Here is a 15,175-nt window from a genome sequence, read left to right as displayed (position 1 = left end):
AATGATTTGGTAGTCAGGTGTGTAACCAAGCTTGAAGGGACTCACAATTTGTGCGTTAAATACTTCAAATGTCAACTGTCGTCGGGAGCATTCTCCCTCGACTGCGGCTACGTGTTGGCTTGTTTCTGTCGTGAGAGTGGGCGGCGGTGCTGGGGGGGGCCGAGGGGGGTCTTGAGTAAGCAAAGCAGAGAGTCGGAGCTGAGGGCCGTGCCAACAACAACTCTGAAAGGACAGTGACCTTTACAAGCAGATGTTCGCGGAGGTTATGTACAAAGTCATGTCTATTCAGCCTGAAAGCTACAGCCGAATAATGCCGGGTTTATCCTTTTCACTCTGGTATCTAAAGGGTGAACAAATAGTGGAGCTGGTTATTACACCATAGAAAAATTAGAGAGAAGATCAGATGAAAATTCCTCTCAAGGACCGCTCTTATCAATGCTGAACAAATGTTTCAAACAGACCACCATACTAACTGATTGCTTTTCAATGAACACAGTTATTATTATCAGTGATATTCCTTTTGAATTCCTGAACTACTTGAATCTTGTTTCCTCATGTCCAGCTCCACGTTACATTATTCCAGTTCAGACCTTGGTGCCGACACCTTTGCTCTTTTCCTTGAGCCTTAGGCTGTTTTGACACAAATATGTCTCCTTTAATAACAACATTGACAACCAATGATGTCACATGATAATGTTGAAGCTTTGAATGAGACCAGCATTCGATACACACACACACAAATTAAGCACCTTGCCACATGAGTCGAGATATAATTTCCCCATATTTTCTTTTGTGTAATACACGGATTTCATTTGGCATTTTCCTAAGCCAGGATCCAACTGTTCACTGAAGCCTAGTTAAAATCTCCACCGCGCTCATTAGGCAGAAACATCGGTAACGGCTAACTTTACGGGTCAAGAACTACACACAAGCGCGGAAGACACTTTTTGCTCTTTCCCAAATAATTCAAGTAATTGTTATCCGAAAGCGCTCGCCACGCAAGCGGCGTTCATTTTTGCCCTTTGTCACGCTGTACAAGAACATACTACCGCAGCGGCAGTGACCTGCTCTCTTATCAGACGCCATTTTGTCACCACGTGAAGTCCAATACCACCTTTCACCGATAAAACAATTTATCTCTCCGGTCACGGTGCCGTTACGGTAGGTAAATAACCGAGGAGATCATTTCCGTATAATGTTAGAAAGAGCGGCAAAGGCATTGTTTACGGCTCCCAAAAGGTCATCTGGGCATAAACTAAATGGAGTGCAGACTGAGCTCGGGCGTAATAAAACAACCAGAAGAGGTGATTTAGGAAAATCCTAAATAGAATGGAGTGATCTAGGGTCTCATATAATTTAGAAGACAATCATTTTGCAAAACATTCCTAAATGTTTATCATTTTGGGGAGATATTTTCCAGTTTGCTTATGGCTGGCTTGAAGGTTTTCATCTGAAACATAAAAGTATAACCATAATATTGGTGACTTCATGCCAGTATCTACTTATCTCTATTCATTTTTATCAATAATTATTTGAAAAGTTTTTCATTGCATAAACAAAACATGAAGAAACCCATTATCCTTGACTACTGCTTATTTATTATGTTGACTACTTATTAATTATGTATCTGTTTGTTTGTTGTTGTTATTTGTGCACTTCCTTACCTATTTATGTTGTTGACTACTTATTTTTTATTATTTATTTATGAGCAAGTCTTATTATTTAGTGATTATACATTCATTAGCAAGTCTTATTATTTAGTGATTTATTTATTAGCAAGCCTTATTATTTAGTGATTATTTATTGGTCTGTTTGTTTGTTGTTATTGTGCACTTTGTGGTGAGGCTTTAAATCTCCTTATAATATAATGACAATAAAAGCAAGCAATCAAAAAAAAACAATTCAATTCAGTTCAATATCAAAAAATATACAACTAAGATTTGCAAATCTTAAATATAAGATCTTTCCAGAATTAATAAATCCATCAAAAGGTGCTGTTTACAGACAAGAGAGACAAGGACAGATTGATGGAGGTCACCCATAGGTCGCTAGGGTATTACTTGGGAAAGAAATAAAAAGTGTGAATAAATAAACTAGAGTCGGTCGGGCACTACCTTTGCATACTGCTGATGCCGCAGCAAGATATGCCGTGGTTTTCCCTTCTGTCTGTGATTGAATGCAATTGTCAAGATATGAGCGGCAGAGTCATAAAATGCCAGCGTGCCGGCGAGGCAATCTCAGACAGGCATATTTGTCTTTGGAAAAAAAACAAAAAAAAAACTAAAAATGACTTCAGACCGTCGCCTTATGAATCACGGTATGACTTCGGGTTTGCACAGAACGAATCTCATATTCTGACCAACTTTTTCTACCTCGTGATATTGATAACTTGGTATTATTTTCAGTAAAAACAGAAAAACAGGCTAAACAGCGCATTCATTTTTGGGTCAGTCTTGTCCTGTGAGTTTATCAATTTGAGCTTCAAAGTTTCAATAGATCACATGTGTCAAAGTGGCGGCCCGGGGGCCAAATCTGGCCCGCCGCATCATTTTGTGTGGCCCGGGAAAGTAAATCATGAGTGCCAACTTTCTGTTTTAGGATCAAATTCAAATGAAGAGTATAGATGTAGATTACATTTCCTGATTTCCCCCTTTTAAATCAATAATTGTCATTTTTTAATCCAATTTTTCTGTGTTTTTAGTTCAAAAATCATTTTGTAAAATCTAAAAAAATATTAAAAAAAAAAAAGCTAAAATAAACATTGTTTTAGATATATAAAAAACGGAATATTCAGGTATTTTAATCCAGTTCTTTTAATCCATTTATATGAAAAAAAATCTAAATATTATATCTAAAATGGTCCGGCCCACGTGAAATCAAGTTGACATTAAAGCGGTCCGGGAACCAACCCGAGTTTGACACCCTTGCGATAGATGCTTTTTTTCACTCTTCAAAAGTGTCATTGATTAAAAACCTTTGAGAAGAACAAAAGGACAAAAGCAGTGAGTGACAGTCGGGCAGACAGCGTGTGATGTTTGGAGGAGACGCCAAGAGAAACTCCGGCCATCCGGCAGAATTTTAATTACTGCACGCGGCAGCACTTCTCGCAGACTAATCTCCTCCGCGGTAGGATTTATGGCCACTACTGATGCTGACAAAGTGATCGCTCGAGGACAGATAAAACATGACAAAATAAAGCATGTAACTGGATATGGTTAACATTCTTCCCGTTGCTAAGCTTCTTTTAATGCTTATTACTCTAAACTCAATTGCTTATCTGCATATTGTTTACCATATAAAATGACTGGGAGATGTTTTATCTTGGGTAGAAATACATTTTTTCCCTCCCTGGCAATTCTGTAAATGGATTCTGGGAGATAAATGCGTGTGTTTTTTATCTGGGAAGAAGTCCACGCCAGGTAGTTGCATGGCAAGCATTTGTAAAGGAGGAAAGGCTGCGGTTTAATCACGTATAAAGTGGTGACAAATTCCGCACGGCGTGCGGAAGACGGGGAACGACTTCACAGGGAAGGTGTTTTCGCGTAACTATCGAGACTGGCTGGCAATATAATGGAGCGTAATGTTCTTAGACGCAAAAAGGCTGTGACAATAATCGTGCGACTTGGCCACTGAAGCGGAGGGCACGGAGCTTCATATCCTGTCACAAGTGGTCAGATACCCGTTGAAAAGGATACGTCAACCTCCATTTTGTTGCTTTGTATTCGGTTTAGAAGCTTTGCTTTTTTTGCCAGGTGCTAAAAAAAGACCAAATAAAACCCCATGATATTACAGTCTGCACGCAATAATGGAAAACGTGACATTTTTAGGTGAAGACAGGCTTGCATTTTTTTTCATCTGAAAATACATAAATGACGGCTGAGTATTGATCTTATAGCTAAATATGATTCTTACAGTACGGCCTTGTGACCAAACAATTCGTGCTGATCTAGTATTATCATTCTAAATCCTGAAGGCAAACGACGTACTAGATACATCTTGTAAGCATCTTTTTGTTTTTTTTCCTGCTTCAGACAAAAACCTCTTCCCCCCAAAAAGTGACTTTGCTGCACAGTAAAAGGTCACGTCATTTGAACAACAAGATCCAAAAGCATACACGTGGGAAGCCGGACTGATGGATTCCCAACCGCTGCGTAATTTCCAAGAGCCGCAGGCAGGACATCCGCTTCAGCCCTGTTTTTACTTCTTGACATTTCTATTATTGAAAGGCAGCGACTATAGGGAAGGCCTGCCTCCGCAGCCGCACAATATCCGTTCACACTTAATCCTACCCACATTTCACCGGCCATCTTCTCTCTCTCTCTGTCTCCCGGACACACACACCAAACTACAGTATTTGATTTCTAATCCATTTTGGATTGGATTATCACACTGCGCCCGCTGGAAAATCTTGTTCTCGTCAGTAGTCATCATGCATGGCGTTTATTTATTTATTTTGCTGCTAAATGGATTAAAAAGGTCACTTCGCTTAAGGGCGCAAAGAGGCTATCGTGAGAAATCTACTCGGAAAACCACAAGTGTCAAAGTGGCGGCCCGGGGGCCAAATCTGGCCCGCCACATCATTTCGTGCGGCCCGAGAAAGTAAATTATGAGTGCCGACTTTCTGTTTTAGGATCAAATTCAAATGAAGATGAAAGATGTAACTTGTATTTCCTGATTTTCCCCTTTTTAAATCAATAATTGCAATTTTTTTCTTGTGTTTTTAGTTCAAAAAGCATTTTGTAAAATCGTTTCAAAATATTTTCTGTTTTCCACTTTAATATTGAACGTAAACAAATATTTTGTTTCCTTTTGAAATGAAAAACAAATGATTAAAAGACGTTCTTCCTTACGAAGAAAATAAGCTCAAAAAAACATTGTTTTGGATCTATAAAAAAACAGAATATTTCGGGCTTCTGATCCATTTCTTTTAATCCGATTAAAAAAAGTAAAATCTAAATATTATATCTAAAAAGGTCCAGCCCACGTGGAATGAAGTTGACGTTAATGCGGCCCGCGAACCAACCCGAGTTTGACACCCTTGATTTAAGCAAATCTTTCTTTTTAGATGATCAAGGGCATTAATTGAATTGCAGTACAGTTAGCCCCGCCTCTAAGCAAATCACAGCCAGAACCACTCAGCTTGGCTTTTTAATTTCACACTCCAAAGTCAATTTCACAGCTCCCAATTCTGATATGTTTACATGCAAAGTATATCGTCTCTGTTATTAGCCACACTCACAATAAGCAACTGTTAAGGGTGAGAGAAAACATTGTGTCGATACTCCATCTATTCTTTTGTCTCGTCTTTATGGTCTCCTTATTTTAGATAATACGATGATAGTCCAGATATTATTGGTTTTATACTAAACAATTAAAGGAGCTCCTATTGAATTTGATTACCTTTCGAGGAATTGTGGTTCCTTAGACGAAGCTTGATGGGCTCAAATTCCCAGCGAATGATTTTTGCTGAAAGATGCGTGCTATTTCTGGCTAGAGGAAGGCGAGCTGCCACTTTAACAAATGGGAAGGAGCGAGATCATTACTAGAAAAATGGGAGCGGAATGATGAAAATAAAAGAGCGGCGCCCGTCTGTTGGCAGGTTTGCCTAAAAATAGCAAGAACAACATCTGTTCACAAATCTTGGCAAATAAACAACTAGATTAATCCAATACAGCCTCACTATATGTGACAGTCATAAAATGTGGATGAATATATATTTTTTTTAGAAGAAAAAGAAGAAAGCTCTCTAAATTCCATTCCGTTAATCATGCCATACAATCATGAACGGGAGCACTTGGTCCTCTACTTCAATTTTACAATGAGACACGGGACTGAAAATCAGACCAATAAAATTGAATTATTGTATTATTTCTTTCAATCCTGTCTCTTCTAACCATAGAACCATTTGTTTTAATGAACGTCATACTTCAATCTCTTGTAAATTCAATGCGAAAGCACTTGTTTTTTGTCCAAAACATGCCACAAGCGTCTGCTATTTCTTAACGTGATGGAAAATAATAATAATAATTATACCTTTGAGTATTGACCAGCTGCACGGGGGAGCCTCAATTTATCGACGCTATGCTTCTGGCTTGTTTGGTCCGTGGCATTTTTATAAATGGCTCGCCGTCGCCGTATGTTACTCAGCGAGAAAGCGGGCCGTCAAAATGCGAGCCTCAACCCGACTGACTCTTCCCAAGGGGAGACCCCCCCTGTTGAAGCCATCTGTAGCCCAGGCAAGGTTATCCATTATAGTCGCTGCAGCTCTCATTTTAAGCTTCGCGTGCAGACGGCTTCAGGGGGACGCCAACATGGACGTGGCAGTAACGAGAGCCCTTGAAACTTAAAACTTGTGGTACGAAAATCACCCAAAACGTCCCTGGGGATCCCGTGTCGCTCGGCCTGTCGAAAATGTGGCCTTCTTCCTTGCCCTTGTTCCAATATGTGGCAGTTAGTGCTACATTTAAACAGAGCAAAGGAGATTAGGAATAGGCCACCATGCAGTAATCCCACCTTCGGGCATTTTCCAGACAATGGGGTTGGAGGTTTTCCACAGCGGATTGAAGCATATCACCCCGAACAACCCCAGAGATCGCTTATTTCACAGTCATTATTTTCATCTCAGGTGGGGGATTTAATAGCCTTGCTTACTTTGGTGCTTCCAGGTAAGTTGATGCACAACCCACGTTTAGTTTCATCCTGAAGGCAAACGTCGGAGGGGGAGTCCCAATTACACGGGATGCTTTATTTTGCTTGAGGGCTGTCTATTCCACAAAAATGCACATTCCTGGTTCATTTCCATCAGTTTCAGACTAACTTCTTCAACTAGAGACAAGCTTCGCCTTCCTAACCAAATACGCCGACATCAAACAGGCGACTCTACCTTTGACGCCCTGCTGAGAAAAGTAACATTTTTTTTTTCCCCAGACAAGGAACTCATCGAAAGTCTTCAAGGGTTGTTATGTTTTATGATTGCTCTGGTAGGATTTCATGATGCATAGAGAGAACAAGCCTGAGCTGCCGTGCCAAGCGCTTACATAAACTAACTCTATGCTAATGTGTTTATTCCCCCAAAATGCCTGCAGTGTGTCCATTTTTCTAGCCTGATGAGAAGGGTTGTGCCATTTCAAAAATGTATTGCGTGTGGATATGGCTTTATGGACGCCATTGACGGGGAAAGCCTCCCCGGTTCAAATGGATTGGACATTAATGTCCGTCTATGGCGCTGAAATGTGATCATTCGATTCATTTAAGGGTCAGTCAGGATGGGAGGAAATTTGGCCTCGAAAAATCTTGGAATAAAATGTAGTTTTGGGATTTTTGGGTGCATAATTGCATTGCGGTTTAATAATCACAGCAACGGGGTTGCAAATCCGGACTTGATTTCTCTCAGGACGAAAGGCTTAAATCAAGGGTGTCAAACATATTCTTAGACCAGTAAAAGTAATGCAAAATACCATGTAAGACAAGGGTGTCAGACTTGGGTTGGTTCGCGGGCCGCATGAAAATCAACTCGATTTCATGTGGGCCGGATCATTTTATATATAATATTTAGATTTTTTTTTTTATTGGATTATAAGAACTAGATCAAAAGCCCTAAATATTCAGTTTTATTTATAAATATAAAACTGTTTATTTGAACTTTTTTTTCTTAGTAAGGGAAAGCATCTAAATCATTTGTTTTTCATTTCAAATGGAAACCATTTTTTAAAATTATATTCAATATTAAAGTGGAAAAACAAAATTATTTTTGACCTAAAACCACCAAAAGAAAAAAAATGGATAAAAAATTGCACTTATTGATTTGAAAAAGGGGAAATCAGGAAATATAATATACATCTATTATCTTCATTTGAATTTGATCCTAAAAAAGAACTCATGATTTACTTACTCGGGCCGCACAAAATGATGCAGCGGGCCAGATTTGGCCCCCAGGCCACCACTTTGACACATGTCGCTTAAATACTTCAATTTCACGAGCTGGTGGTAGTGAGACATTCAATCAAGGCTAAAATATATTATGAACATGTTCCAAAAATGCAAAAAATAGATGGCATGATCGCTGCCAGTCAGTTGGACGTCTATCCGCGTCAATGGCAGCCACTTGTAAAGTCAAAAGAAGAAGAAAAAAGAAGAAGAGCTATCTTTTCAAAGTGTGTTTTTCAATATACACCAGAGCCAAAACCCCTGACTGAAGTGCACTTGCTGCAACAAGATAAGACATGGTGGCTACGCATGAATTGATACATCCCAATCAAAAGACCCCCTGGACGACAGGTGATAATTCAGTCCGACCGGAAATAAATCTTCACGGCGAGTGGCCCGACAGACTTTAGAGAATGTGCGCCATGTGTCACTTTGATGGAGGGGGCCGGGGGGGCGTCCGGTAATAGAGTGCGAGCGTTTGACGAAGGCCTCCGGGTCACGTGTCTAGGAGCCCTGCCCTTTGAATAAAGCCGACCTCGCCGGTCCCGGCCGCCCCGGCTCGCCGATTCTTACAGGTATGGCTAATCAGAGGTACCGGCGCCGCGCCCGTGCGGCGAGCGCTGAATAAAACATGAAGCAAAAAAAAAAATACAGAAAATACAATCAAGTCTCCGGCTGGCGCTCCCAACACTCGGGCTATTCGCCGCGTGTCCTCCTACTAATGACAAGCCTAAAAGAAGGCAGAGGTCAAGCCTTTCTCATAATCAAAGTGTTTTTATTCATGACATGTCTATTAATTAGTTTGGAATAGTCAGCACTCGGCGCTGTGGAGAATTTAAATTGGTTGAAAAGGATTTGCCCTTTCTCAGTCAAGCCAATGATTTCTTGGCGTGCTTTTCCAAAACTGGGAGGGACAAAGAGTTCGCTCTTGCGGGGGTGGGGAGACAAGGACGGAGGAAGGAAGGGACAACCGTCTTTCCGTCCGTCTATCCGACAAGCCTTTCTTTCAACTGGTAACAGTCACAGACCTCATACGTACATGTCACTGGAATTATAGCAGTAACAATAGACAGTATTTTCCCTATTTCACCTATCTTGTGCAAACACGACATCTTACAATATCTGAGCATACTAAAATAATTCTTCCCCTCCGCCCAAAGTCTGAATACATTTTCTGATAGAGAAAAATAAATGCATTTTGCCCAAAAATATGCAGTACGAATGAAACCGAGCGGAGGTCAACTGTATATTTTACTTTTCATGCAGGAGTCTTGTATTTTAGAGAGCTGGGGAACACCTGATTATAGCATGGCCATTTATTTTTCTCTTTTAAGTTGACCCTGATGCGTGTATCCGAACTATGAAAACCAGGAAAACCTCCATTTGCTGAGCGCTTGGAAATTAAACTGTGACCGAACTCCAACTAGTTGTGCAAAATTTGATATTTTGTACCATTGTAATTCAACCTAATGTTGACACTTACTAACTCTTTTTTTAACTTTGAGTCCCTGGGCTTTAATGCATCATTTGATAGGGTTTAACATCTAATTTTATGACAGACCTATTTCTCCCCACAGTCAAAATGAACACAAAAAAAAAACAGTTGTCCCTACCCACTTGCCAGGAAGCCAAGGCATGGGGGTGCACTGAAGGATTGTTTGATTAACAAATTACTTGACCAAACAAAATGCTACAACCCACAAAGTAGGGCAAAATGCAAAGCTGCAAATAATAGAGCAAAAAAAAATCGTACTTACAGGGGGAGATGAAGCAGATGAAGGCATCAGAGACCAAAAAACAAAGAGTGCAAAAGCAAACAATCTGACCAGGACAAAAGCGTTGCATAGACTGGGGTTAACGAGGCAATGAGGGACAGGTGGATGTCATGAGAGGCAGCCAATTGCCTGAGACACAAGGAGGGAGGGCGGATTGCAACAAGTCAACCCTGTCACAATGACAAGTCACACACATAGGTCAAAAACCAAGAATAATCCAAAATAATGCCCCAAAATGAACAAAGTAGGGTTTAAATCAGGGGTGCTGCAAACCGGTCCTCGAGGGCTGCTGTGGGTGCAGGTTTTTTTTCCAACCAATCCACCACATAGCGCGTCGGCCTCACAGCTCTGGGGTCCTGGGTTCAAATCCAGGTCATGTCCATCTGTGTGGAGTTTGCATGTTCTCCCTGGGCCTGCATTGGTTTCTTCCGGGTACTCCGGTTTCCTCCCACATTCCAAAAACATGCTTGATAGGCTGTTTGGACACTCTAAATTGCCCCTAGATATGGGTATGAGTGTGCATGGTGTCAGCTGGGATAGGCTCCAGGACCCTCCCTCCCCCGACCCTAATGAGGATAAAGCGGTTCAAAAAAATGAGATGAGTTGAGATGAGATCCAGCTCAGACACTTGAACCAGCGGGGGGGGGCTGTGCTCAAACAAGAAGCACCTGACTGGAATCCACTGATTGCACTGGTAACATACCAATTTGGTGAAAAGCTGTCCTTTTTATGGGTTGGAATGAAAACCTGCACCCTTTGTGGAATAGTTTGCCCCCCCCCCCCCCCCCCCCTTCACTCTAAATCTTGAGTGAATTAATTTTTGCCCTTTTTTGATCCACCTCCCCAGACAAAAAAATGTCATAATGCGGTACTTCTAAGCCAGTGTGTTTAAATCCAAGAACATGAATGACTATAGAGGGGGAAAATAGACATGCAATATTGTCACTTGTCAATACGTAATCTACATTGATATTGTAGTCACGCTACGTAGATGACGAAAGAGCAGACTAATTGTTTGCTAAATCTCATTTCATACTCCCAATGTGAAATCAGGCAGGCACGCGCGTGGAGCAACATGCAACAATGGCCTGGCTCGCTGCGTAACACCAAATTATCTTTCCCCGGGCTTAATTATTCATTAGGCAAACATAATTAATTTAAGACGCTTCTCTCAGAAGGGAGGTTTAAAAAAAAGGCCAAGAAGGACAGCGTTATTCTTAATGATTAACAGAACAAAGTAGAGAGACAAACTCCTGTCTGTCACGGTCTGAAACTTTCAATCAATAATATTTCAGTTGTTACCAACATTTTTGTAACGCCGTAAAAAAGAATATCGTACGTTAACGTCGTTTATCTCAGTGTATTTTTTAACTGCTGTTTTTTTCAGATAACTTCAAATAAGGTTGATTCAGATCATTAAGAAGACCTTGATTTCCTAGCATGCACTTGAACACTCCAATTAAAAAGACCTCTAACTGTGTTTTAAAGGGTGATTTTTTTGGAATATGCACACAATATGGACAGCACTTGATCAGCTGCCACAAATTTGCCAAAAAAGAAGGCTAATTGCAGAGAGTAGAGCACATAGATAGCAACCTTGCCCTCCACGGTCCCCCTTGATGTTTCCCCTCGATCCCTTTAGGACACCAACGAAAGAACGAAAGCATCTCAGTGAGACGGCGTGGCTTTGATGTGTCTGGGATGCTGAGCTTTCAGATGCACGACGGGTTTGTCTTGGCTAACAATTCCACCAGGAGTCTCCGAGACCGAGAGCGAACATTGGAAAAAAGTGCCGCTTGAGATCCATTTGCGCTAATGACAGCGCTGGATCTGAGGCTTGACCCTTTTTCATCTTTCTTCCATTTGTTCCGCTCATTTCCAAACAATCGAACCGCTGTTCCTTCTCATCGTCCCCGATGTCGCTTTTGTCCGGATGTTTCGGTGTATTTAATCCACATGGTTCGCTTTCAATCAGGGGCAATCTCACAAATCATCCATGCAAGTGTCAAGAAATCAATCCCCAATATAGTCTCAGTCTGCAAAAGGTCCCCCACCTTGTGGACTTCCTGTGTGTGACTCCAGTTTTTTAGCTAGGTCTACAATGTCTTGTGTGTCTTGTGTCTGTCTTGCTACTGCAACCAAGAAATTTCCCGAATACGGGATGAAATAAAGTTCGGACCTAACCTAACAATATCCTCTGATAAAACTATTAAAGAGACAAACAAACTATTTCCAAGAATCAAACATTTTTTTGCACTGTCACAGACAACCGGTCAAAAACTTTTGTCTATCCTGTTTGAGTCCAATCGAGCCAACATTCACTCTCCCCGATCCCACTCAAATAATTGGACGTCTAGCAGCGTCATTTTCATCCAATGAGAAGATAGAGCACATGTGTGCCAAAGTGGCGGCCCGGGGGCTAAATCTGGCCCACCGCATCATTTTGTGTGGCCTGGGAAAGTAAATCATGAGTGCCGACTTTCTGTTTTAGGATCAAATTAAAATGAAGAGTATAGATGTATATTAGATTTTCCTCCTTTTAAATCAATAATTGTAATTTTTTAATCCATTTTTTCTGTGTTTTTAGTTCAAAAATCATTTTGTAAAATCTAAAAATATATTTTAAAAAAAGCTCAAATAAACATTGTTTTAGATCTATAAAAAACTGAATATTCAAGGCTTTTAATCCAGTTCTTTTAATCAATTTATAAAAAATAAATCTAAACATTAGATCTAAAATGGTCCGGCCCACGTGAAATCAAGTTGACGTTAAAGCAGCCCGCGAACCAACCCGAGTCTGACACCCTTGAGATAGAGGCTCCTCTAGTGGAAACCTTTGGCGGCGAGCTGTTGGTTCCTGTATTAATTAAATAGGGACATCTATCCAACATGGCGGAAGCATATAGATAACCAATTTTGATGATATTTCACCGAACAAATATTTTCTCACTGCTCTATCGTCATAGGCGGTGAATGACTAAAAACACAGGAGAACGAAAAAAATGGTGTCTCTCCCCGCTGGCCGTGCACAAGGTTTCGTCACTATCTTAGACGTGAACGGGCTGGACGTGAGCCAGGGCCGGTCCCCGTAGCCTCTCAGGCGAGGCAGCTTTGTCAAACTCAGTTAGCCGCCTCCGAGGGGAAACACCTTCCTTTCGCAGTAATTCTCCAACTTTTCACATGCTGCCTCTGCTTTAACCACCTCATCAATCCGCATGGCAACAAAGGTAAACAGCCTCAATCACACCTTCCAGATAGGTCTTTGCTTTTTTTTTGTGTTGTTGTTTTGACACGATGCAAGTGCGAATCACAAGGAGTTCTCAGGACACCCTGTGCTTCATTTACACAAGATAATTGCCATGAGGTGCAGAGAAATATTTCTCCATTCCACTTAGCTAAGACCTTGAGACGAATGCTATTTGACAGAGTCCGTCATAAATACAAAGTAAGTCCTGACTATTTCCCAGCAAATCTACGAGATGCCGAAAAAGAAAAGAAAAGTGCCCAAGTTAAACGCTCGCATGAAAACACTTCCCGACGATATTTGTCGAAACAGCTCGACAAAAAGTACGGCTTTCTCCTGACAAACGAGTCGATAGCTTTGGAGACGAGATGAAAGATCGGGCCGCCGTGGTACGACTGCGACAAATCTGAGGCGGTGTCAGATATCCCGAGGTTTCTACTTATACTGACGGCGAAGCCACCGATAGGAACGCCACCAGAGGACGTGAATGTCATGGCGTCCACTCAGTCACAGCCGCTATCGCCTGCCTCAAACGCGACAGAGATGGCGAGAAACAGAAAAGGGTGGCGGCCAAGACCGTGCGACAACGCTGGCTAGCATTAACAACCAATGCGTTTGATAAAATGAGTTATCTATGGAACGTGAGCAGCCTTCCTATTGCTCCTTTCATTCTTTTTCTTTAGGGGTGTCCTTGTACACACAAACACACACACACACACACACACACACACACACACATATGCTAGAATACAAAGCTCCACTTTTTGGCTTGCTGTCGCTATGACAACAACTCACGGTGAACACCAACCCATGATGCAATGGTGCCGCGTTAGGCGTAACAATCTTTCAAAATGTAGGTTTCATTGCGCGGTGTGAACACATGGTGAATAAAATCAAAATCAGACAGTTTGGAGTGACTGATTTGAACAATTTGACCTTGAATTTGACCTGCTGACCTTTATTTGTGGAAGAGTCCGGAAACAGCAAAACAGGTTCAAGTTGATGATTTAATAGGCCTGACAAATGCAGTCAACAAGTGACCCAGAGGAGCGAAAAAATAAGATTCTAGTCTGGAAAGCAAAGAATATTTGCATTCAAATTATTTTTAATTAAATTCCCCTTTTATGTCAAGGTTGTGCACTTTTATTCAACATTTTGTATGCGCATCTAATTCCAGTATGCAGGAAGAAATAATGCATGATCACACAAAGCCTTTAGTAAATGGGGTCAAAAAGGGTATATTATGTTCCATTTTATCAATATTAGACGTTTTTTTATGTCATTAAATAAAAAAGTTAACTACCCTGTCTTCCTGTCCCTCTCAAAAAATTCTCCAAAATAGATTTTGATCATTTCAAAAGGCAGAAGCACCCAAATAAATAAATAATGGATATAACATCAATGGGCGTCAATGACTGCCAACATTGGCTTGTGGGTTTATTTTCCCCCTCCCTTGTGAGTTCAACTGTTATGCCTCCATTTAAAGTGTGACCTTTAAAGTTTGCTGTTAAAAGAATCACAAGAGGGAGTATTATATTAACATAAAACATTTGTCCTCTTTTCAGTTTACCGCGCCCGTGCTGCGTGAAAGGCCGCGTCCTTGGCAAGAATCCGCCCTTACTGTCACAACCCTTTCATCTCTTTGCATTTCTAATTCACATGTAAATGCACACACACACACACACACACACACACACACACACACACACACACACACACACACACACAAATGAAGCTTCATGAAGCGAATAAACACGGTGCGCTCATCTTGGCAAAAACCGCTGAGCCATGTTGAGCCACTGATGGCTGGGTCAAATAAATCAAAAGGGGAAATGTTATAATATAAAGAGCGCATATTAAACTTTACCTGTTTTTCAGATGGGCTGAAAACACCTTTTAAAAAGGCGCAAGGAGAAAAAAAATGTTACTCCATTCAACATTTGAATTGAGAATGCTGGACAGCAAATATAGCCACGCTTAAAAAAATATTGAGGCTTTATTTGTTTGGAGAAACTGTAAAATAGTCTAAAATTCTTAAAAGATGGTGAATTTAATTTATATAACAATAACGCTCAGGATAGTTATAGTTCAGATATTTGATTACATCTAAGGAAATGGCTTTTGTTTATTGTAGAAGCTGTAATGTGGTAAAAAGCAAATTGCAGAGAAATCTCAGTATGTTATTGAAATATTTTCTGAACGGCAGTCGCAAGGTGGCATCGACCTGCAT

General features: G+C 40.9%; 1 protein-coding gene across 6 annotated transcripts in view; it reads right to left on the bottom strand.

The window, feature by feature from the left end:
• The window catches only part of LOC144068121 (seizure protein 6 homolog), a 66,400-nt gene that overhangs the window by 43,828 nt on the left and 7,397 nt on the right, over positions 1–15,175 (bottom strand). For 2 of the 6 annotated variants that reach the window (XR_013298117.1, XM_077592398.1), the window contains exon 1: positions 9,684–9,906. The exons of 1 other annotated variant lie outside the window; for it this stretch is intronic. Coding sequence is in view for 3 of the 5 variants with exons in the window: in XM_077592398.1 (XP_077448524.1) it covers positions 9,684–9,771 (88 nt within the window). In the remaining 2 variants the exon portion in view is untranslated. Of the gene's footprint in view, positions 1–9,683; positions 9,909–15,175 lie in introns of those variants that run through there. 3 more of the 6 variants (XR_013298116.1, XM_077592397.1, XM_077592395.1) reach the window with 2 other exon arrangements.

This window comes from Stigmatopora argus, chromosome 22 (assembly GCF_051989625.1).
Source record: "Stigmatopora argus isolate UIUO_Sarg chromosome 22, RoL_Sarg_1.0, whole genome shotgun sequence".
NCBI classification, from domain to species: Eukaryota; Metazoa; Chordata; class Actinopteri; order Syngnathiformes; family Syngnathidae; genus Stigmatopora; species Stigmatopora argus.
Note: the sequence above shows the minus strand (reverse complement) of the source record. Positions and strands in the feature narration are given on the sequence as shown.